At 45.1% G+C, this 24,056-nt stretch overlaps 1 protein-coding gene across 1 annotated transcript; it reads left to right on the top strand.

The window, feature by feature from the left end:
• Positions 1-330: 330 nt before the first annotated feature.
• Positions 331-24,056, top strand: LOC117345439 (carbohydrate sulfotransferase 12-like). The gene is made up of 2 exons (XM_033914061.1): positions 331-418; positions 22,392-24,056. Exon 2 carries the CDS (start codon positions 22,485-22,487, stop codon positions 23,712-23,714), a length of 1,230 nt encoding a protein of 409 aa, XP_033769952.1. The 5' UTR covers positions 331-418; positions 22,392-22,484; the 3' UTR covers positions 23,715-24,056.

Here is a 24,056-nt window from a genome sequence, read left to right as displayed (position 1 = left end):
AACTAAGCCTTAAGTTTATATACCTGATCCTCTCCACAATTGTAGAGCTCAGCACGGTTTACAAGAGCTTAATGTAAGAAGAAATAGCATAATGGGGTTGGAGGATGAGTACAGGGGGAGAAGAGAGCATTACATTTTTGTGAAAAGCCTAGTTTTCAGGAGGCCAAGTTCTGTGAAGCTGAAGCCAAGGCGGTCGATCGGCTCCCCCCTCCCCTCCCGTCCCGTCCCGTCCCGAATTCGTCCTGCCGCTCGTGACCGTCTCCCCCCCCCCCCCCCCCCGGAGCTCGCGCTCTCTGCCGCTTCCTGCCCCCCAGCCCCCCCCCCCCACCCCACACTTGACGCAACATCCTACTTCCGGTGGGGCGGCCTGTGGTAGAGGGGAAAGCTCCAGGGCTGGCCTGGGAATCCCTGAGAGAAGGTAGGACGGTGATGGGGTGGGGAGGCTGACTGACTTTTGGCGCCATTCTGCGCAGGTAGTGAGAGAAGCTGCCGGGCGCGCGAGGACCGCTAGGATGCTTCGCTCCGTCTGGCTCCTGTTCTCCTCCCCCCCCCCTCCTTCTCTTCTAGGCCGACTAGATCATTACAAAATTCTTTCTGTTTACGATTCTGACACGCCGCGAGAAACGATAGGAAAACAAGGTGCTGTCGAGCTCGTGTCCGTTCCCTGAGGCGGCTTAACTCGGCTCGCGAGAAAAATCGTCTCCGGGCGGGGGGCGGTGGATTCTGCTGCCTGAAAAGAAAACAGTTCTGTAAAAATTCTGCGCGCGTAGATTTCCCTTATTTATAAAGGCCTGACCCTCCTAACACCCCCCCCCCCCCACCCAGCTTCTTTCCTGCTCAGGCTAAACACTTACTGGCTCCAAGTAGTCATTCCCCAACTTACTACTACAATTTATAATTTCAATAGCGCTGCAAGATGTACGCAGCGCTGTACATTTACCATACAGTAGATAGTCCCTTCTCAGAAGAGCTAACTAGTGCTGCCCGATTCAGGAAAAAAAATTCCATTCAATTCAGCCTATTGAATCGATTTTTCAATTCCATTCGATTTTCCTGCCCAATTGGGTGTTTGTTTAGATTGTGTTGTGTTGTTGTTTTTTTTTTTTTCTTTGTTTTTTAAAACATCCTGGTGGGTTTATTTTATAACCTCTATACCCCATTTTCCCTTTCCTACCCACACTGGCGCATGGTGTAAATGGAATAAACAAACAAAAAAGACTTCCTCTCTCTGTTAAATCCTAGCTCACATTAGCTGTCTAACACCAGCTCTGGCAGGATACTCATTTCAAATCTGACATATTGTATTCACAAAACAGAAAATAAAATTATTTTTTCTACCTTTTGTTGACTGGTCATTATTCAAATCATGTTACATAGTAACATAGTAGATGACGGCAGATAAAGACCCAAATGGTCCATCCAGTCTGCCCAACCCGATTCAATTTAAATTTTTTAAATTTTTTCTTTTTAGCTATTTCTGGGCAAGAATCCAAAGCTCTACCCGGTACTGTGCTTGGGCTCCAACTGCCGAAATCTCTGTCAAAACCTACTTCAGCCCATCTACACCCTCCCAGCCATTGAAGCCCTCCCCAGCCCATCCTCCCTCAAACGGCCATATATAGACACAGACCGTGCAAGTCTGCCCAGTACTGGCCTTTGTTCAATATTTAATTTATAACATTTTATTGAAAAAATGCAATAAATACATAATAATATAATACAGTAAAATAATCCTTACATTTAAATTTACCATATTAACTTCTAATAAATGTTTATCATTCCTTCAAAATAAATTTTTCAAATTACCTAATACATCTCTCAATATATTCCCTCAATTTCCAACTAGAGAATGACACGGTGAAAAAATTGGTCCCCGTCACCGCCCCGTCCCCGTCTCACCATCCTCTGCACCGCCCCGTCACCGCCATTCCCTTCACCGCCCCGTCACCGCCACTGCCACCCCATTCACCGCCCCGTCACCGCCACTGCAACCCCATTCACCGCCCCGTCACCGTCACCGCTGCATACATAAAAGCCTCAAACGGGTACGATTTTATATACTTTTCTAATATCTCCCCTATGTATCTGCCATTGCCCCCCCTGTGTCCATATACCATCCCCATGGCATGTCCCCTTTTTGTCTCTGTCCCTATGCCCCATGCACATAATTTCCCCTCTTTCTGTTACCTTCCTGTGTCCAGATTTCCCCTATCTTCCTCTTCCATACCAGTGTGTCTCTTCTTTTCAACCCCATCTAGCTTTTTTCCCTCTTTCTTCCCCCCCCCCCCTGCTTCTAGCATCTGGCTCACCTGCCTGTCCTTCCCTTTCTTTCCTGCTGTGGGTTTTTCTTTCCGTTTTCATCACCTTGGCCCAGAATCCTTTTCCCTTTCACTCCCTCCTTACAGTCTGAGCCGGGAACACTAGCGATCGCACGGTCCTCGCAGCCCCCACCCGCCTGCCCAATCGATCCTAGTGTTTAGCCAGCTCTCTCCCTTCTCCTCACCTTAATTTGCAGGCTTTCTTTTTCAGCGACCTGCACGCTTTCCCAAAGAGCCGCACACGCGCGGCTGCTCAGTGTTCAATCTTCTGCTCTGCTGCAACTTCCTGTTTCCGGTTGCGTCAGAGCAGAAGATCGAAACTGAGCAGCAGCGGGTGCGCGGCTCTATGATAGCGTGCAGGTCGCCGAAAAAGAAAATCTACAAACTAAGGTGAGGAGAAGGGAGAGAGCTGGCTAAACACTAGAATCGATTGGGCAGGCGGGTGTGAGCTGCGGGGACCGCGCGATCCTTCATGCCTCACTGCGGGGACAAGACCCATTCACCGCCCCGCGGGCGGTGAATGGCCTTGTCCCCGTCGCCGCAGCGACTGCTAGTTTTCTTCCCCGTTTTCGGCGGTGACCCGCGGCTAAAATGCGGTGGCCACGGGTAAACCGCCACCGTGTCATTCTCTATTTCCAACCCCCCTTATCCTCTACCCCTCCCCATTGTTTTAATATCATTACAACATGTTATAAGGCTCACTTCAAATCTGTGTGTGACCTTAGGACAAGTCACTTTCACCCCGTTTGGAGGGGTGATGCCCCCCACTAAATTTTTCCCTCCACCTCTCCTCCCTGTCCTCAAACCGGCACCTCTCCCTCAAGCACCCCCCACAGGAAGTGCTTTTCTCATCTCTTAATTCACTTTCAGAAATCTGTGGGGTTTTTTTTGTTTCAAATATTTATTGAATTCTAAAATGTTACAATACAATAGATGCAGAAACATAAAGAGAACAATAAACATATACATGCTTTGTATAATGAAATATAAAAAAATCAAATAAAAAGAATTGTTCCTATTTTCTGCTGAAACTATTCCCCCTTTAAATCGCATATACTATTTACCAACTAAGAAGCAGTCAGGCGCCTCTTCAGAAGAAGTATTAAACATGGCTGAGCCTCTAAATGTCACTGATTTGTTAGAATCCACTCTGTCATCAGATAAAGAAAGGGCTACGCTACTAATCTCTCTTGTGTTTGAACAAGATCTTAATGCTATTCTAAGGGCTTCTTTTACAAAGGTGCGTTAAGGCCTTTAACGCGCAGAATAATGCGCATTAGCCACTACCGCCTCCTTTTAAGCAGGCAGTAATATTTTTGCTAGCGCGCTAATCTGGTGCATGCGCTAAAAACACTAGTGCACCTTTGTAAAAGGAGCCCTAAGATTATATTTCCGCAATTCTCAGTTATTTTATGGGAAAAAAAGTTTGGATTTGATATAACCAGAAGCACACAAGAGGAGGAAATTAGTTCTGGCAATGAGACCTGAGACATTATCTTTGGATTCAATGTTTTTACTGGCACACCGCAGCTGGAAGTTATGGATTTCAACTTTCTACCTTAAAATCTAAATTTCGTCTTCCTGTATCATCTTCACATCATTAGTATTTGCATGTGTTCCAAGCTTATTCAAATTTGATTAATCGCGTTACATAAGATTCTAAGCGATGTACAATAAAATGAGAGAAAAACAAATAATTGTCTAAAATATAAAAAGGGACAAAGACTGGGTTATTCCATGTCAAGTGATCAAGGGCTCCCTGCATGACCATCACGGATTTTGATAAAACTTTATGCACAAAGTCCCACATGTATCAAACGAACTTTGGTAAAGTTTTAGTTTCGCCTGTGGAATATTCGTGGAGATATAGCCATTTGTTTGACCCCATACAGCAATGACATACAGTACGACAGTGACATTCTGACAACTTAGCTCCCACAATAATTGAGTAATAAATGCAAAATTTGGCGCATAATGTCTCAGTACAACGTTGTTTTCAAAAGTACAATTTCAACCTCCAAGCTCTTTCCATTAGTTTACAAATTAAGTGTAAAGTTACTAATTTGTGTAAAAAGGCCAAAAATAGGGTATTTTCAGCCTGCTTTTACAGAAAAATACCTTTTAGAAACTCTTTCAAATCAGTCTCATTAGAAAGAGTATATTTCAAACCCCCTAGAAAAGTGGACTTCATTTTTCAACGCAGGTTAACAATGGCTGAAAAAGGGGGACAAAGTTGGGAGACGTTGCCATGGCCTTTTTACACAAATTAGCAACTTTACACTTAATTTGTAAACTAATGGAAAGAGCTTGGAGGTTGAAATTGTACTTTTGAAAACAACGTTGTACTGAGACATTATGCGCCAAATTTCGCATTTATTACTCAATTATTGTGGGAGCTAAGTAATGTCAAACTTTGACTTTTTTTGGAGCACTAATTTTTTCGGCCAAGTTTACTGTAATTCAGCCATTCACTCAGTGCTCGACAAAAATTATTATTGGTAGCACTGAATAGAGCTCCAAAAGTTGTGCAGGGTAGCTAAGTTTTTCAGTTTTTTTGGAAACATAGCTCGTGAGATATTATGTCTCAAAGTTGTCAGAATGTCATCGTCGTACTGTATTTCATTGTGGTATGGGGTCAAACAAATGGCTATATCTCCACAAATATTCCACAGGCGAAACTAAAACTTTACCAAAGTTCGTTTGAGACATGGTGGACTCTGCATATGAAGTTTCATCAAAATCCGTGATGGTCATGCAGGGCACTTTCCAAGAATCTGATCACTTGACATGGAATGACCCGATGTAATCTACAAACTGGTACGTTAGGAAAAAGGGTGAACTACAATTTGTAGAGTAAAGAGACAAAAAACAAAAAAAAAGGGTAGAACGAGAGGGCAGGGAAAAGAACCTTGAGAGAGAGAAAAGAAAATAGTTCAATGCTCGTTGCCAAAGATAAGGCGATGGTAAAAGTTCAGAGATGAGTCAAATTTAAAACTCAAACGCATCTTTAAAAAGAAAGCTTTTAAGGGCTCCTTTAAATTTATCGAGACCTTTTTCCTCCCTTTAAAAAAGTAGGCAATGAATTCCAAGTGAGAGGGGCTGTTATTGAGAATATGGGTAGTAACAACCATTTCCTCCCTCCGGAACTATATAAAAACCTATCTAGGTTTCACATTAGTCAGGCATGTGGTCCCCCATGCCCATCAGCCATCAACATTTCTGAGACTTGAATCATCAACTACAAGAACCATCCTTTCCTCCTGGGCATATGGTTTATGGCTTATTTGTTTATAGTCTGCCTTTTACAAAGTGGATCATAGATTGCATATACTGTGTAATATAAATAACAAAAACACAAAATCAAACAGAAAAATACATCTTTTTTTTTTTTTTTTACCATAACATCCATTATCCCACAACAGAATAAATAACTTTTAAATATCTGTACTTCATTTTACAAAATAAATGTCGTTTTAGCAATCTTTTAAAAGTTTTCAAATATCCTGCTGCCTTATATAGGCTGGAAGCCTGTTCCATTCCTCAGGACCTGCACGGGATAAAACACCTGCTCTAGTTGTTTGTAATCTTATCTCATTCCTTGTTGGTATATATAGGTCACAGTATCCTGCAGAACGATCTTTTGAAGTGGAACATAAGGCAAAATACTGTATCGATCAAATATTTTGGATTCCAACTGGTGTGTACTCAAATAAATTACAATAACAATTTATATTGCACTCTGTATTCCATTTTAAGCCATTGGTCTGACCCAGTAAGGCTATTCTTAGGTTCTTATGTTACAGAAATTCCTGAAAGTACCAAGTTACAATAATCAGAGGTGGACAAGAAGAACCTGCTTATAATCATTCTTAGAGAGATATGACCGAAGATTGTTTAATAGCCGTAGTTTGTTTAATAGCCGTAGTTTGAAATATATCTTCTTTATCATCGCCTAAAGGACAGTTGCAAATCAATGATTACACCCAAATATCGAGTCTTGGAGGAAAATTTCATAGACGTACCTAATACTAACAGAAGCTGGAGTATCTGTACTCGAATTTCTCGATAGAACCATTACTTTTGATTTCGCAATATTTAACATCCTCCAAGGCAGCATGAGGTATTTCTCAGAATGTCTCCTTCATATGCCTCAGCTCTTCCAAGTGTACTACTTAGTCTCCAGAGTTTAGACTTGTTCTCCGAGAGCCAGACGCTCTTTGTACTAAGTGGACACTAGTGCTGCCCGATTCGCTGATTCAAATTGATTCATTGATTCACTTTGGTGAATCGATTCGTTAAAAAAAAAAAAATCAAATCTGGCTCGCTGATTCGGCGACCAGCTCTCCTCCCTTACCTTCTGATCTAAAGCAAGAGTGGCAACGCTGCCTTTTTCAGGCCATTCGCTGCCGCTCTTGCTTTAGGGAGAGATGGGGGAGGGTCAGTGAGGATGTGCTGCATAGGTGCTCTTTCTAGCGTCCTCTGGCTTCCCTCCTGGCCTCCCAGTCTCACGTTCAGTTAATTACGGCAGCCTGCAGAGTATTGCCGGTGCTACAGCGATCCTAGAAGGCTGCCATTGGCCTCTGTAGTACGTTCCCTCTGCCACAATCTCGCCCCTGATGTCAGAGGAGGGGTGGAAACGTACTGCAGAGGTTGACGGCATCCTGCCAGGATCGCTACAGCACTGGCGAGTCTTCAGGCTGCCATAATTAGCTGAAAGTGAGACTGGTAGGCCATGGGGGAAGCCGGAGGATGCTAGAAAGAAGGGGGAAATATGCAGTCCTACGGGGGGGAGGGCCCTGGTGAGAAATACAGGAAGGGATGGGGGGTCCAAAGTGACGTGCATATGCCGGACTGAGGAGAGGAAGAAATAATGGATCTAAAAACAGAGGAAAGGGAGAGAGATGGTGGACAATGGGATTTAGGGAGGGAAGGATCAGAAAGGGAGAGAAGTTGAATACAAGAGATGGTGGTGGTGGACGGGGGTGATATATAGAGATACTGGATAGGCGGGTAGTTGGGAAGAGAAAGGGAGAGATGGTGGATCTGGGGATGGTGGGGTCCATCGCTGCAGCTGCGGGGATGGAGACAAAAAAAATAGGAAAGATGCCAGACCTTCAGGGGAAGGAAGGGAAACGGAAGGGGAGGACAGAGATGGAAGGTGGATGGTTAGCACAGAGAAAGAAGATAAGGGCAGGAGACCCTGGCAAGCGAGTTATCAAAAGACATTTGTCTCAGAGCCTGGGACCAACATGATTTGAATAATGACCAGACAACAAAAGGTAGAAAAAATAATTTTATTTTCTCTTTTGTGATTACAATATGTCGGATTTGAAATGTGTATCCTGAGCTGGTGTTAGACCGTGAACATAAGCTAGGATTTAACAGAGAGAGAAGTCTTTTTAGTTTGTTTATTTTGTTTACACTACAGCGCCAGTATGGGTAGGAGAGGGCAAAGGGGGTGAGGTGGGTGAAGAGTTATAAAATAAGCCCATGAGGATGTTTGAAAAAACACCTAATTAGGCAGGAAAATCAAATTGAATAAAAAAAATTGATTCAATAGGCTGAATCAAATCAAATTATTTTTCCTGAATCAGGCAGCACTAATGGACCATAAAACCTCTTATCAACTGTTAAATCGTATACGTGGTACTCACTGGATAAGCCCCATCTCATTGGTGGAATATGGTCTGCATTACTACTAGTTTCTACTAAAATCTTTTAAATTTATTTGGTGCTTTTATGTTAGCTAAACTATATTCTTTTCACATTTCTTGTCATATTAGCAATAATTTTAGGGTCATTCATTTTGTTAATTGACTCATTGTAAAAATAAAAATGGCCAAATGGCCTATAAATCATAGGCCTGTGATGGGTGTGGAAAAATCTAACACCACAGAGACTAAATTATAGTTAGATTTCTCTGATTATCTCCCAAGAAGAATACAGTACTCTTTTTTTAAAAAAAATATTTTCCTTCAGTGTTTCCCTACTACACATTATCCTTATGAACACACACACACATACACAAAAATTAGCTTAGGTTTAAACATATGAACAAAGGCCACATAGAATTCACGGGAGCCATTCAGGAAGCCGCTCAGTGCTGAGCAGCAGCACCAAAGCGCACTCCTGCTCGGTACCGCTCAGTGGCTGAAGCCAGAACTCGCCGCAGGGCAGGAGCACGGAAAGCTTGCTCCTGCCAGCTACACCTCTGGACCTCCAGGGATTCCAGCGGCAGAGGAGGTATGATGGACAGGGCAGGGAGGGGGGATGGGGCAGAGTCTGGTGGCCCGGTGGAAGCCTGCAATTAGTCTGGGAGGCCCAAATATCCCAGTTTATATTCAAATATATATGGTACATTCTGGATGAGGCAGATACTTCTTGTATTGAAGCCTATATTCTATATATTGTTTTTTTCTAGATTGTTCAATAAAGATTTAATAATTTATAAAACTGTTCCTTTTGCCTTTCTTACTCAGTTTCTCTATTAATATTTTTTTCAGATAAATTCTATAGCTCTTGAACCTTGTCACAGGAAAACCCTTCACAAAACATGATCCCAGTCTATACATTTAGAATTACATAGCTTAAATTTAACTAAAAATAACTTACTGACCTGCTTTACATAGGAAATTAATTGTAAGAATAGTGTTTATGAAATAAAGGAAATATTTATGGCATAGGCATAAATATTCTATGTGGTTTGTTTTGTGAATACAGACTGTAGTCACAATGGGCGTTTTCATGAAGGATTTCTTGGCTAAGTTGAGCATAGAGCAGTATCCAGTGTTTCAACAGCTTCATTAGCTGTTAAACCAGGAATGTCCAAAATCACAGTTCTGTATTCTGATCCACCCAAGCAAAGATGAAGGCATCCATGTTCAAGTTAAGGAATGCTTCACTGACTTCTGACAAGGTTAGACTTCATAAGAGTAGGGACAGAAACTTGGTGGCTTTAGAAATGGGCTTCAGAGCTGCCAAAAACAACGTATAGCTTTTGATGTTTCCTGTTTCTTTGCAATAGTCTGCTGTTGCTGCTTTTACAGAGATGGCAGTTTTCCTTTTTTATGGTGTTGAGGGTGGGAACTCTTGCTATGTTAAAAACTGGTTATTTACTGTGATATTTACCGTACTACTTGTGGATTACACTTCTCCCTCCATGTTTGCAGTTTCAGCATTCACGGTTTCGATTATTCACGGTTTTTAGCTTCCGGGCTCCTCCCCCCAAAATTACATCAGCTTGCATAGAGAAATCGCTGATTCCAAGCATTTACAGAGAAAATTGCCAATTCCCAGCAATTTCTTCAACGTGTTTTGCCTCTCCTTCAGGAACAGGCCAGGTCTCCCACCATGTTTTTCACGGTTTCACCATATTCATGATGGTTTTTAATAGAAAACAGCGAATAACATATGAAAAAGTTATTTGCGATTTTTCTGTATTTGCGGCTCTGTTAATCCCCTATCACAGCGAATACGGAGGGTGAAGTGTACAGTGGTTACCTTCATGGGTTAACTTCAGTACCTTCTTAAAATGAAGTTAACCCATGAAGGTTACCACTGTAATCCACATCTAATTTCTTTACATGACAGAGAGAAGCACTGTCGTATACATACCGGTTGTTCTTTATGTGACAGAGAGAAAGATTATACAGAAAAAAGAAAAATTTAAGAAGGTGTTGAAGTTAAACCCACAAAGGTAACCACTGTAATACACATAGGGCTCCTTTTACTAAGCTGCACTAACGGTTTTAGCGCACGCTAGACGCTAATATCAGCATTGAGCTGATGTTAGTTCTAGCCATGTAGTGTGGGTTTAGCGAGCGCGGCAATTCTACGCATGCTAAAAACGCTATCGCAGTTTAGTAAAATGAGCCCATAGTGTGGGGGTTTTTTTCTTGCAAATGTGGAAGATTTTATTATTTATCTTTGTGTCCTGTCCACAATGCTACTCAAGCTTTCAGTTTTATGATATTTAAGTGGAATGTTGTCTGCATGTGTATTTTTCCATATTTGTAATACTTTTATGTGTATTTTTTCTTGATTACTTTAAGGCTCCTTTTACAAAGCTGCGGTAGCAATTCGGTTCCTGTGGGCTGGTCAGAACTTGCTACTGTGACTTGGTAAAAGTAGTGTAGACATTTGTACACCACTATATTACTTTGGAAAAAGAGAGTTGAGCATTTAAACGTTTAAAAAAAATCCTTCTTTTTATATTGGCTTATATTGATCTTTCTTGCAAAAAATACATAAAACCAATATAACACAATATATGCAGCTCCTTATTGGTGAGGCCCACCTGTACAGGAAGAGGCAGTCGGAGCATACCACGAGTGATTTCCTTCACTCGCCGACACTCCGGCTGCCCTCTCTTGTTTCCCCTGATAAAAACCGTATTCGTGTTTTTTCAACATTCACGGGGGTTCCTAGAACGGAACCCCCGCGAATATCAGGGGAGTACTGTATAAGCAAAGATGGAACATATCGATAAGAGTAACAGGAGTAAGAAAACAAGGGGACTAATTTAAAGAAAGTTGCACATGAGGTCAGAAAGGTGCTTGAATAGAATATCAGCTGGGGTAAGAATGGATAAACCTATCCTGTTCTAGTATGATATAGAGCAGTTGCTGAAGATCTGCATATTTCAAAGACACTTGCTTCCCACAGTGACTAGTGGGAATAGTTTATTTTATGCAATTGTTTTGAAAACCTATGCCAAATGCTTCTCTGCACTTACAATTGTGTTGTGTTCTTAACTTAGGATCCTTCACTAATTCCATTAGCATGTATTAACTGCTAAGAAGTTCATTGGTATAACATGATCTTCTTATCATTTAGCACACAGTATAATTTGATTAGTGTGTGCCAAGTTTTAGTAAAAGGGCCCTTTAGACTGGCATTTGTCTCATCTGTACAGAGGATTAGCCATGGTTACAGGCCCAATATTAATGACATTGGGGTGGCAGGAGGTTCAGGACAGAAGCTTCATTAGATTGGGTGACTGGATTATTACAGAGCTTGTTGGTAAGACTTGGTACAGAGCTCCTTACTATTAGATTAGAGCAGGGGTCTCCAAACCTTTCGCCACGAGGGCCACATTGGGTACTTCAGCACATTTGAGCGGGCTTTAGTAAAAAAAATAAATAACTCTCTATATAAGTTTTATTGAAAGCAGAAAATTACAGAGTATGTGAGATTAAATTATAGTATATTAATGATGACGATCATTACCAGCAAATTCTCATATTTTCATCACAAATTGTAATAAAACCATTAAAGTGAATGATGGAACTGTTTTTGTGTTTTAAAAATCTTATTATACTGAGGTTCAAATTTTGAAACCCTAATTACAAGTAGCAACTTCAAATGCATTTTATCAACATCCTGTGGTGTTTGGATTGGTTTTTTTTTTTGGTTTTTTTTTCGGATTCTCATTGGAAAATTCGTCCAATTGGTGCATTTCTGCACAATTCTTCCTACGGGACAGATAAAATCATTTTGTGGGCCATAGTTTGGAGACCCCTGGATTAGAGGAAGACTACCAGGTTTGGACCTGTGATGGAGATTAAGATGAAACATGTCTGAACAGACCAGGTGCACTTCAGGTCTTCTTTTCCTGCTCCGATATTCTCTTTGTCTCTGATTTTATATTTCCAAATACCTGACTGGGTTGACATATTGGGTATAAGACATAGGGAGAAGCTGGTGTTGGTTAAGTAAGGGAAGTTTGCTGATCTACCCAGAGTGGAAGACAGCTGGGCAGACTGGAAGCGAATGGTTTAGTTGATTTTTACCTGTCTTGCTCTGGTACTGTGTTAGCATCTTGTCCATTTCTAGTTCCATGACGTGTTCTTCTGTAGTGTTGTTACAAAGAAAAATGTTTATCAGTAGACATCGTGAAAGGACAACTGGTTGTTTTTAGATGAAGGACCAAGAGAGAGTTTGATTGCATTTTGTCTGTTTTGAAATCCTGTGTCTGCACTTAACACCCCTTCGCCTTATTCCAATCCACGATAGCGGTTATTAGAGGAGGGAGCCACGCAAATGCTCTGTGCTGTTCATGACGCTCATAGAGTTCCTATGAGTGTCGGGAGCAGGTCGGAGCATTCAGCGTGGCTCCTTGTGCTAATAACCGCTATCACGGTTTAGTAAAAAGGGGGCGGGGGTTGGTTAGTTCTTCTGGTATTTATGGCAGTTTTGCTTTCCTTTGGTATTTCTCTTTCTTAAGTGGAAGGCTAAAGAATAGTCTCAACGTCTCATCTGTTCACTTCCACCTTCTAGGAGAGTATTACTGTAAGTTCTCTACCCAAGCACCCTAATGTACTAGACCAGGAGCTCTAAGAATAGATATTTTCTGTTCATGAGAAAAAGATTTATTTGGCTAGATAAAGTCGAAAATTTGTCTCTTAGTGTTTCTGGTACTTCCCAATGTTCTGCAGCCCATGGTCCTATAGAGGTTCCCACTTTCATTCCTGCTATAGACTGTTCTTACTGTGGCCTTAGCAGTTTATATTTAAGCATGTGCTAAACCCTTCCTGTCAGAAAGGGGAACAAGATTCAAATCTAGTGGTGCTCTTTGTGGCTTTGGGCAAGTCACTTTACCCTCCATTGCCTCAGATACAACTAGACTGTGAGCCCATTTGGGCACGGAAATAAGCCCATTTTTGGAAAAGGTGTATAACAAATTTAAAACTTAATCCAACCTTCTCTGAGAAGATAATGAGTCTGTTTGGTGCAAAAAATATTTAAAAAACGGAAATTGATAATGCTTGCCTTAGACTATCTCCTTCTGAAATGATCTAAATCAGTAGTTCCCAATCCTGTCCTGGAGGACCACCAGGCAGTTGGGTTTTCAGGATAACCCTAATGATTATGTATGGGGCAGATTTTCATGCTTGTCGCCTCCATTATATACAAATCTCTCATGCATATTCATTAAAACTATCCCAAAAAACTCAACTGGCTGGTGGTCCTCCAGGACAGGGTTGTGAACCACTGATCTAAATGACAGAAACAGCCATATTGACTTTACAATATAATGACTAACTTGAGGATGGGGATTTGGTGTTTTGCTTTTCTTTCTTGTTGCGTGATCCTAGTTGAAGGTCCTGAAGAGCCACCATGTGTGATTCTTCACCCCCCTCCCCTTCAAGTTTTCAGGTTGGCTGCCACTGTTCAGTGACATAAGAAGAGTTTTATAGCAGTCAAATTAGAGAGTCTCAGTTCTCGGCACCTCTGTGTGGACATTGGCTGGCAAAATGTGAACTAGTAGAATAAACTTTTTCCAGGGCTGTCTTCGGAGGGGGCTGCTGGATGCTATATTAACTGCACTCCATCTTGGTGCGGGATTGGAGAGAATCGGAGAATCTCTTTGCAAAAGGAGTGTTTACAGCCGGCTTGGAGTGGAACGTCTAGATTAAAGGACAGCATTCTAAGAGGATATTGGTGTTGAACAGACAGTGCCCGAATTTCCAACCTCCTTAAAGCGTTTTTCTAGTCCGGTAAAGACTTTCTTTTTTACTTTCAGTTGTTTATGTGGAAGTTCCACAGGCTCCTGCTATGTGTCTCTGCTCTGTCCCAGAACATTGTAAAAAGACTTAATTCTTTCTTGTTATAAGAATTTTTTTTTCCTTTATAATGTTGGGGGGGGGGGGTCATCTTTTTTTTTTGTTTTTGTTTTTGTTTCTTTTCTTTTTTTTTTTTTATTCTTTATTCATTTTTTCATCTTTCAACAAGTGTACAATAATCATAGCAACAATTAACAAATCACTTGAAAATCTTATCATCAATGTCTTTACATAAAATAAAATAATAATCCCTCCACCCCCTTCCCTCCCACCCTGATATTAATTTTCCATATAACTCTCCAATACCCTCCCACCCCATTCTACTATAAAATGGTATATCATTCACAGAAAAACATGGTATTTAATCATGACAAAACTTTGTTTTTGTTTCTTATTTCAGGTATAAAATATATATATTTAAAATAAATGATTAAAAAAGGACATGATTCCTTCTTCTTAACAGCCAAGGAGGTTAGTGGCGTACATTGGAAATAAAATTTCTCTGCTTGTACTGGCTGTGATTTTCCAGCTGAGCGTGCAATAGAGCTTGTATACTTGTCCTAAAAAAAAATATAAAAATTACCCCTCTCTTGGGGTTGAGTTTCAGGAAGCTAACCAAAATTTGGCAAGAGAGAAGGAGCATGTTACCTAATTGTCTTTTTTTTTTTGTTAAGCCAAGAATATTTTGGCAGTTTTCCTCTGGATTCTGAAGGAGAGAAGCTTCTTAGTGCATTTGGTGGGAAATATAGAAATTCAATCCATACTTTTTGGCTCCTGCCTGGCGTGCTCTGCATAGATTCAGAGCTTCCCTAAGTATCATTGCTTTAGTGTCCTGGAAGACCCTCTTTGTCGGTGTTTCTCAGTATCATCTCTCCTGAGCAAACACGGTCAGTTGCGCTCAATTGTGATGTAGTCTAATGCTCCAGTTTTCCCTCCGTTTTATCTTTGAGATAGTGGTTATGTTGAGGGTTAAAAGGCTACTACTGCAGCTCTACCAAATGGTTTGATTTATGTCCTTTTTTGTAATTGTTTCCTCATGTGACCATAAGAACATGAGAATAGCTTTAGTAGGTCAGACCAATGGTCCATCAAGTCTAGTAGCCCATTCTCACGGTGGCCAATTCAGGTCTCTAGTACCTGGCCAAAACCCAAAGAGTAGCAACATTCCATACAGAATCTCAAAGATTAGCAAGATTCCGGAATCCCAGAGAGTTACAAGATTCTAGAATCCGAAACAGTAGCAACATTCCATTTTACCGATACAGGGCAAGCAAGGGCTTCCCCCATGTCTTTCTCAGTAACAAACTATGGACTTTTCCTCCAGGAACTTGTCTAAATCTTTCTTAAAGCCAGCTATACTAAACGCTGTTACCACAACCTCTGGCAATGCATTCCAGAGCTTAACTATTCTCTGAGTGAAAGTTGTTGATGCTGATTAAGCAAAATAATTTGTTTCTGGTTAGGTACAGAGGTCTCAAAGTCCTTCCTTGAGAGCCGCAATCCAGTCGGGGTTTCAGGATTTTCCCAATGAATATGCATGAGATCTATATGCATGCACTGCTTTCAATGCATATTCATTGGGGAAATCCTGAAAACCCGACTGGATTGCGGCCCTCAAGAAGGGATTTTGAGATCCCTGGGTTAGGACAAACATGTAAGAGGAATGATAAAATCAGTTTTGTGCCACAGCCTTTTACCTGATTAAGTATCCTTCCGCTTGCTTCCACACTGATGCAACACTTCCTTTGCATTCTTTCTTACCCCTCCCCCCCAAAAAAATCTCTACAGCAAGGGAAAAAGATATAATGCAGGCTAGAAACCAAGAAAAGAGAACAGATGCAGCTCTGGCACTTATTAACTAAGGTCCTGTAAAAGGCAATTTTTTTTTTTAACAGTTTCTGCTCCTCTACTTATGATTGTGTGTGATGCAGTAAGCCTGTGCTGGTAATCAGGATCACAACCGTTTTGAATGTATTGTTGCTCAAAAATAAGTCGCATTTTATGCGGTTGTATCTGTTCTTTTGCAGTTCCCTCAAAGATGGTGATCCACAAGTCCCAGCTAGTCAGTGTCTTGAAAGGAAGCTTTCACTTTGCGCGAACCTCCTGATGCCCTCTCCGTTCCGTGCCAGCATAATTCCTCATTGTTCATGGGTCCTTGCTTGTTAACATATCTGTGATCCAGTGGTTAGAGCAGGGCTGAGAGCCAGGGTTCATATCTCACAGCTGATATTATGTTTGGGTATTCTTCATTTGGTACAGTTTAGGATCTTCCTATGATTGTGTCAAAATATGTAACAGATATTGCTCATGAGGGAGCATGCATCAACTTGATGAAATAAACATGGACAATGATGGTAGAAAGGGGACATAGGGCTATCCACAGCTGCAGACCAGTCTCTATAAGCCCTCCTTCAAGGATCCTCACTGCTTGTCCCATGCTTTCCTGAGTTCTCATACAGTCCTTTTTCTCTTCCACCTCCATTTCAAATATTGTTTTCTTGCCAGCCATGTGGGTTAGCAATAGGACTGTGCAAGTGATAGCAAACCATTTTTTCTTGGATGCTAATCACTGTAGATTATATTTATCCCAGGGCAAGCAGGCATGATATTCTCACATGTGGGTGACGTCATCTACGGAGCCCCGATGCGGACAGCTTTTTCAAGCAAACTTGATTGAAGATTTTAAGTTTGCTCTGCTGTTCCACGCATGCGTGCCTTCCTGCTCCACTAGAGGGCGCATCTCCTCCTCGTGGTCTGCAGTTCAAATTTTTCCGCTGAGCCTAGAAGACGTGTATTTTTAGGCTCTGCCCCAACTGCCTTCTAGCACCGTGATTTTTTCTTGTTTTATTGATTTAGTCGCTGTGCGCGTTTTTTTATTTATTTTTTATCTGTTCCTGCTTCATTTTGACCGACCTGGAGGCTTCTGGGTCGCCGTGGCCGCGTGGCTACTTGGGCCTCGGCCAGTTTCGTTTTTCTATGTCCCGGCCTTTGACCGGCTTTAAAAAGTGCACCCGGTGCGAGCGGCTTCTTTCCATCACAGACCCGCATCACCGGTGCATCCTCTGCCTGTGGGCCACCCATCCAACCGACTCCTGCCCCCAGTGCGCTACTTTTCAGAACCGGGCCCTTCGTCGAAGAAAAGCCCGTATGGCAGACCTTTTCACCGCCAACCAACCCTCTACCTCAGCCTCGAGGTCGGTCCCGGCCTCGACCCCGGCCTCGACCTCGGCCCCGAATACCTCGGCACCACCTCGAGACGCGACCCCGAAGACCTCGGGACAGCAAAAAGCCTCGGCCCCGGGTAAGTCTCCTCTTCCTTCTTCAGGTTCCGCACCAGCGAAGAAGCCAGCCTCGGGGACACCGGCGACGCATGGTGGAAGCCCCATGCTTTCAGCCCTGGCGAAGCCTTCCAAGCTTTTGGGCCGTGCCTCCACCATACGGGAATACTCTGATACGAGGTCGCCCCCGTGGAGTGCACCGAGGCATCGGACATGCCCTCGATGCTGTCCGTGCCCGTTTTCCAGGACCTGCTCCGGGCGATGATCTCGTCGGAGCTGTCCGCTGCACTTGCCCATCTACAACCGGCCCCGACCTCGACTTCGCGTGCGCCGGACCAGCCTGAGCCTCGCGTCGAGCCCCCTCGGGGCAAAGTGCGCCAGCTTCGCCGCATTCCATCCTCCTCGGATTCCTCCCCGAGGCGCCCGAGACGCTCTCCCTCCTCGGACCGCCGCGGGGCAAAGCGTCGCGCTAAAACGACCGAAACCTCAAACCGCCGTACCTCTAAGAAGGCCCAGAGTTCTCCCACACTACGAGGCCATTCACCGACGCCCCGTACAGGACCGCTGAAGGTGACTGAGTTATCACTCTCCAACCCTCACATCCTCCTAACTCCCCCTCGGACCGGGGATCCGAGCCGAGGTCCCAGGCTTTCGCCGAGGGAGTCCGGGTCGAGGTCACCGATTTGACATCGATCGTTACCCCGTACCCCGGCATCGTCTCAGAGGGGCTCCTCGAGACGACGTAGGTCCTCGACCCCGAAACACTGCCACAGTGTTTCCCCGGTCTCGGAGCGCGGGTCAGAGCATGAACCTCGATACTCGAGGGAAGCCTCCCCGTCCTTCTCTGCCCGACGGAGGTCTCGTTCACCGTCCCCACATGGGGCCCCGGGAACGTCTCGCCCCTCCTTCACTCGCTTTGTCCAGGACATGGGCCACGCTCTGGACTTAGACCTCCAGTCCGACTCAAGATACTCTAAAGAGTACCTGGCGGAACTAGATTTACCGTCACCGCCCAGAGAGTCCCTTCGCTTACCGCCCAATCCGGTACTCCAACAGGCTTTCTTCAGGAATCTGGAGACCCCCTATATGGTAACAGCTGTCCCCTCCAAAATGGAGTCCAAGTACCGTACAGTACCATACCCAGGTTTTGAGCAACCACAGCTCTCCCACCAGTCGCTGTTGGTAGAATCTTCCCTGAAAAAGGCTCACCCCTCCCGGGTCTCAGCGGCGGTCCCCCCAGGTCGAGAGGGTCGGACCCTGGACAAGTTCGGCAGAAGACACTACCAGAACTCTATGATGGCCTCTAGGGTACAAAGTTACACTTTAACCTTCACGTCCTACTTGAAACATCTCATTGGACTGTTGGGAGCCTTTGCGACCGACCTGCCGGCCTCACGCCAAGGAGCCTTTAACCTGCTCCTGGAGGTCTTCTCCAACCTACGCCTCCATTTATTTCACGCAGCCTATGATGGCTTCGAACTTTCCTCCAGAGTGGCCGCCTTCGCTATCGTCATGCGCCGCCTAGCCTGGTTACGCCTCGTCGACATGGACCCCTACTTACAGGACCGATTGGCTAACCTCCCCTGCATGGGCAAAGAACTTTTTGATGACACTATCGAGGCAGCTACGAAACGCCTTTCGGAGCACGAACGCTCGTTTGCCTCCCTCGTTCGGCAAAAACCAAAACCGCCAGCGTCCAGGCCGTTCAGGGCCCCTCCTCGCCGCTACCCTCAAAAGTCTACCCCTGCCTTCTCACGGCCTCCACCCAGACGCCCGCAAGCTCACCATTGGGCTCCGCCCAAGTCCCAGCCGCCTGCGACCACCAAACCATCCCCGTCCTTTTGACGGGATAAGCGGATGGGGCCTGGCCCCCTCCGCCACAGCCCCAGGCCTCCTTCCCATTGGGGGACGCCTCAGAGCCTTCTACCCGCGCTGGGAACAAGTCACGTCGGACGCATGGGTCCTTGGCGTGATCTCATCAGGATACTCTCTCAACTTTCAGGAAAACCCTCCAGACAATCCTCCAAGGGCGTGCCCTCCCAACCGAACTCAGTTACCCTCCTTCTCTCAGAAGCTCGAGAACTGCTTCGCCTACGGGCAGTGGAGGTGGTTCCTCCCGACCAACGGGGGAAAGGGTTCTACTCCCGTTACTTCCTGGTACCAAAGAAGACGGGAGACCTGCGCTCAATTCTAGACTTGAGGCGGCTCAACAAATTTCTGGTGCGGGAAAAGTTCCGGATGCTTTCCCTACCGATTCTCTACCCTCTCATCGACGAGGGCGATTGGCTCTGCTCCCTCGATCTGAAGGAAGCCTACACACATGTTCCAGTGCACCCCGCTCACCGCAAGTACCTGTGCTTTCAGGTGGGGGACCTGCACCTACAATACCGAGTCCTCCCCTTTGGCCTGGCGTCGTCACCCCGAGTCTTCACGAAGTGCCTCGTGGTGGTCGCAGCTGCCTTACGCGCGCAGGGCCTCCAGGTATTCCCCTACCTGGACGACTGGCTGATCAAAGCCCCGTCCAGGGAGGGGGTTATCTCAGCGACCCGACAGACTATTATTTACCTTCAAGGTCTGAGGTTCGAGGTAAACTTCCTAAAATCCCAGCTGCGCCCCTCCCAGTCCTTACAGTTCATCGGGGCCGTGCTGGATACGGTTTGACTCCGCTCCTTCCTTCCCCCTCCACGTCAAGAGGCGTTAGTAAGTCTGAGTCGAAGGATTTCGCTGCTGACCTCGGTATCAGCTCGGCAGATGATGACTCTTCTGGGCCGCATGGCCTCTACCGTCCACGTGATACCCTTTGCCTGCCTCCACCTGAGGATTCCTCAATGGACCCTGGCCTCCCAATGGCGTCAGGACCGAGACCCAATCGACCGTCCCGTGACAGTGACTCCTTCCTTGCAACGATCGCTCCTCTGGTGGGCCGACTCTTCAAATCTATCCAAAGGTTTACTTTTTCTCGCCCCTCCACACAGCAAGGTACTCACCACGGATTCGTCGAAGTACGCTTGGGGAGCTCACCTGGATGGCCTATGCACTCAGGGGATGTGGTCAACAGAGGACCGCCGCTGCCACATCAACGTGCTGGAGCTTCGGGCCATCTATCTCGCCGTTGTGGCTTTTCAACATCTGCTCCACGACCGGGTGGTTCTTGTCCGAACCGACAACCAGGTGGCAATGTACTACGTAAACAAGCAAGGGGGGACGGGGTCTCGGGCCCTCTGTCAGGAAGCCCTGCGTCTCTGGAATTGGGCAATCTCCAACAACATCTTCCTTCGAGCGGTGTACATACAAGGAGAGCGGAACTGCCTGGCAGACAGACTCAGCCACCTCCTTCAGCCACACGAGTGGTCGCTGCACGCTCAAACCTTACGACAGGTGTTCGAGAAGTGGGGGACTCCTCAGATAGATCTGTTCGCCTCCCCCCTCAACCACAAACTCCCTCAATTCTGCTCCCGGATGTACTCCCCGGACCGCCTCGAGGCCGACGCCTTCCTCCTAGATTGGGAGGGAAGGTTTCTATACGCGTTTCCGCCTTTTCCTCTGATTCTGCGAACGCTGGTCCATCTCAAACCAGTGCGAGCCACTATGATCTTGATTGCTCCTCGGTGGCCACGCCAGCCTTGGTTTTCCCTTCTACTTCAACTCAGTACCAGAGATCCACTGCCTCTGCCTCTGTTTCCCTCTCTGCTATCGCAGAGCCAGGGTTCACTGTTGCATCCAAATCTTCAGTCTCTTCATCTGAATGCTTGGTTTCTCTCCCCCTGACTTCTCTCCCTGTGTCGCAATCAGTCAAGGAAATACTGGAAGCCTCGACTAGAACCTGCTATTCCCAAAAGTGGACCAGATTCTCGTCCTGGTGCTCCTCGCACAACCAGGACCCGGTGTCGGTCCCGGTCCCCTTGGTCCTGGAGTATTTGCTCCATCTTTCTCACTCCGGCCTGAAGACCAACTCCATTCGGGTACATCTTAGTGCAATTGCTGCCTTCCATCAACCCCTGGAAGGAAAAGCCCTTTCACTCCATCCCTTAGTTTCTCGTTTCATGAAAGGTCTTTTGAATGTCCACCCTCCTCTCAAACCTCCCCCGGTGGTTTGGGATCTTAATGTGGGCCTGGCTCAACTCATGAAACCCCCTTTTGAGCCATTAGACAAATGCCATCTGAAATTTCTCACTTGGAAGGTGATCTTCCTGCTTGCACTCACTTCCGCTCGGCGGGTTAGCGAGCTACAGGCGCTGGTGGCGGACCCACCTTTCACTGTATTCCATCATGACAAGGTGGTCCTCCGCACTAACCCTAAGTTCTTGCCTAAAGTGGTGTCTGATTTTCATCTCAACCAGTCCATCGTCTTGCCAGTATTTTTCCCCAAGCCCCACTCTCACCCCGGAGAGACGGCGCTATACACGCTTGACTGTAAGAGAGCGTTGGCCTTTTACCTCCAACGCACTCAGTCTCATCGGACAGCCCCACAATTGTTTTTGTCCTTCGACCCTAACCGGCTGGGTCGCCCAGTTTCCAAGCGCACCTTGTCCAACTGGTTGGCTGCTTGTATTTCTTTTTGCTACGCTCAGGCTGGTCTCGCGCTGCATGGTCGAGTAACGGGACATAAAGTCCGAGCGATGGCAGCCTTCGTAGCTTTCCTCCGATCCACACCCATTGAGGAAATCTGCAAGGCTGCCACGTGGTCTTCGGTTCATACTTTCACCTCCCACTACTGCCTGGATACATTGTCCAGGAGCGATGGCCGTTTTGGCCAATCGGTATTGCGTAATCTATTCGCCTAAATTGCCAACTTCCCTCCATCCCTTTTCAATTAGCTTGGAGGTCACCCACATGTGAGAATATCATGCCTACTTGTCCTGGGATAAAGCACAGTTACTTACCGTAACAGGTGTTATCCAGGGACAGCAGGCATATATTCTCACAACCCGCCCGCCTCCCTGAGGTTGGCTTCTTTGCTGGTTAACTGAACTGGAGACCACGAGGAGGAGATGCGCCCTCTAGTGGAGCAGGAAGGCACGCATGCGTGGAACAGCAGAGCAAACTTAAAATCTTCAATCAAGTTTGCTTGAAAAAGCTGTCCGCATCGGGGCTCCGTAGATGACGTCACCCACATGTGAGAATATATGCCTGCTGTCCCTGGATAACACCTGTTACGGTAAGTAACTGTGCTTTATTTGCCTAATAAAATATACTTACTTTAAACTATTTAAAATTTTGTTTGTTTTTAGGCTGCTCAAAGCAGAACCATGATGGATCCTGGAGTCGCTGTATGAAGTTGAAGTGAATAAAGAGAGAACTACTGTAGTCACTTGGACAAGACAATGACCAAATCACAACTCTTCCGCCTCTCAGTGGCTGTGGGGTCTGTCTTCATGATTCTTTTAATCATAGTATACTGGGACAATGTAGGGACAGCTCACCCTTACCTGCACACCTCCCTTTCCAGATCTTTTTCACCTCAGATGCTTCCTAATGCTGCCCATAGTGAAGAAAGAACGACCTTATCTGACATTGATGAGTTTCTAGATAAGTTTTTGAACTTGAGTTTAGCACAAAATGTGCAGGTAATCACACAGACTGAGCAACCTCTTGTGCATGAGGAGAGAGTGAGAGGTTTTGATTGGTCTTCTCATGACATCAAAGGAAAACTTGACCAAGAAAAGGTACAGGCTGAGAGGAAACGTACACTGCACCAATTCTGTGCTAACTCTAGCTTTTCTTTTCCATGGAAGGAACGTTCCTTTGAAGATATTCCCAACCGAGAGCTGGATCACTTGATTGTGGATGACCGCCATGGGGTTATTTACTGCTATGTGCCAAAAGTAGCATGTACTAACTGGAAACGAGTTATGATTGTGTTGAGTGAGAGCCTGTCTAACCAGGGAATCCCTTACAAGGATCCCTTAAATATTCCCCGGCAGGATGTCCACAGTCCAAGCAGCCACCTGACATTCAACAAATTTTGGCGTCGTTATGGCAAGTTTTCCCGCCATCTGATGAAGATCAAACTCAAGAAGTACACCAAGTTCCTCTTTGTAAGAGACCCCTTTGTACGCCTTATCTCTGCCTTCCGCAGCAAGTTTGAACTAGAGAATGATGTTTTTTACCGTGTCTTTGCTGTGCCTATATTAAAACTTTACTCCAACCTTAGCAATGTGCCAGCTTCGGTTAGTAAAGCATTTTCTGTAGGCATGAAGCCCTCATTTGGTGAGTTCATCCAATATCTACTTGACCCTCTAACAGAGAAGGAAAGGCCATTCAATGAACATTGGAGACAAGTGTACCGCCTCTGCCATCCATGCCAGATTGAGTACGACTTCATTGGCAAACTGGAGACGTTGGATGAGGATGCAGTAGAGCTACTGAGACTTCTTGGTGTGGATAAACAATTCCACTTTCCTCCCAGCTATAAGAATAGGACTGCTAGCAGTTGGACAGAAGACTGGTTTGCAAAAATCCCTCTGGAATGGAAACAGCAGTTGTTCAAGCTTTATGAAGCTGATTTTGTTCTGTTTGGATATTCAAAGCCAGAGAATCTTTTAAAAGACTAAGGCAGGCCAGAACAAAATTAAAAAAACCAAAATGCCAAAAATTAAAATTGGCCAATTGCACAACTTCCACAGCTAAAACATAAGCATATCTTTTTGTAATGCATTTTCCTAATGGTTCTGTGCCACAAGTCTTAAAGATATTGCTACCAGAGAACGACACGGGGACAAAATGAATCACTTTTTCCGTGCCCGCAGATAACCACATAAAACCATCTCCAAGTCATTCTTTAAGGAGAGAGGGAAGAATCAGAATATGAATGGGCACAGCCACTGCCCCTCAAGCCTTGCTTTAAAGAATGCTGGTGTAGAAGACTGAGGTTGAGATGGAGAAAGGAAAATGGT

The sequence above is a fragment of the Geotrypetes seraphini genome, chromosome 11, assembly GCF_902459505.1.
Source record: "Geotrypetes seraphini chromosome 11, aGeoSer1.1, whole genome shotgun sequence".
Lineage (NCBI taxonomy): Eukaryota > Metazoa > Chordata > Amphibia > Gymnophiona > Dermophiidae > Geotrypetes > Geotrypetes seraphini.
Note: the sequence above shows the minus strand (reverse complement) of the source record. Positions and strands in the feature narration are given on the sequence as shown.

Bases quoted from the DNA above. Each gene is read 5' to 3' on its own strand.
- LOC117345439 (XM_033914061.1), top strand. From the start codon at position 22,485: ATGACCAAATCACAACTCTTCCGCCTCTCAGTGGCTGTGGGGTCTGTC.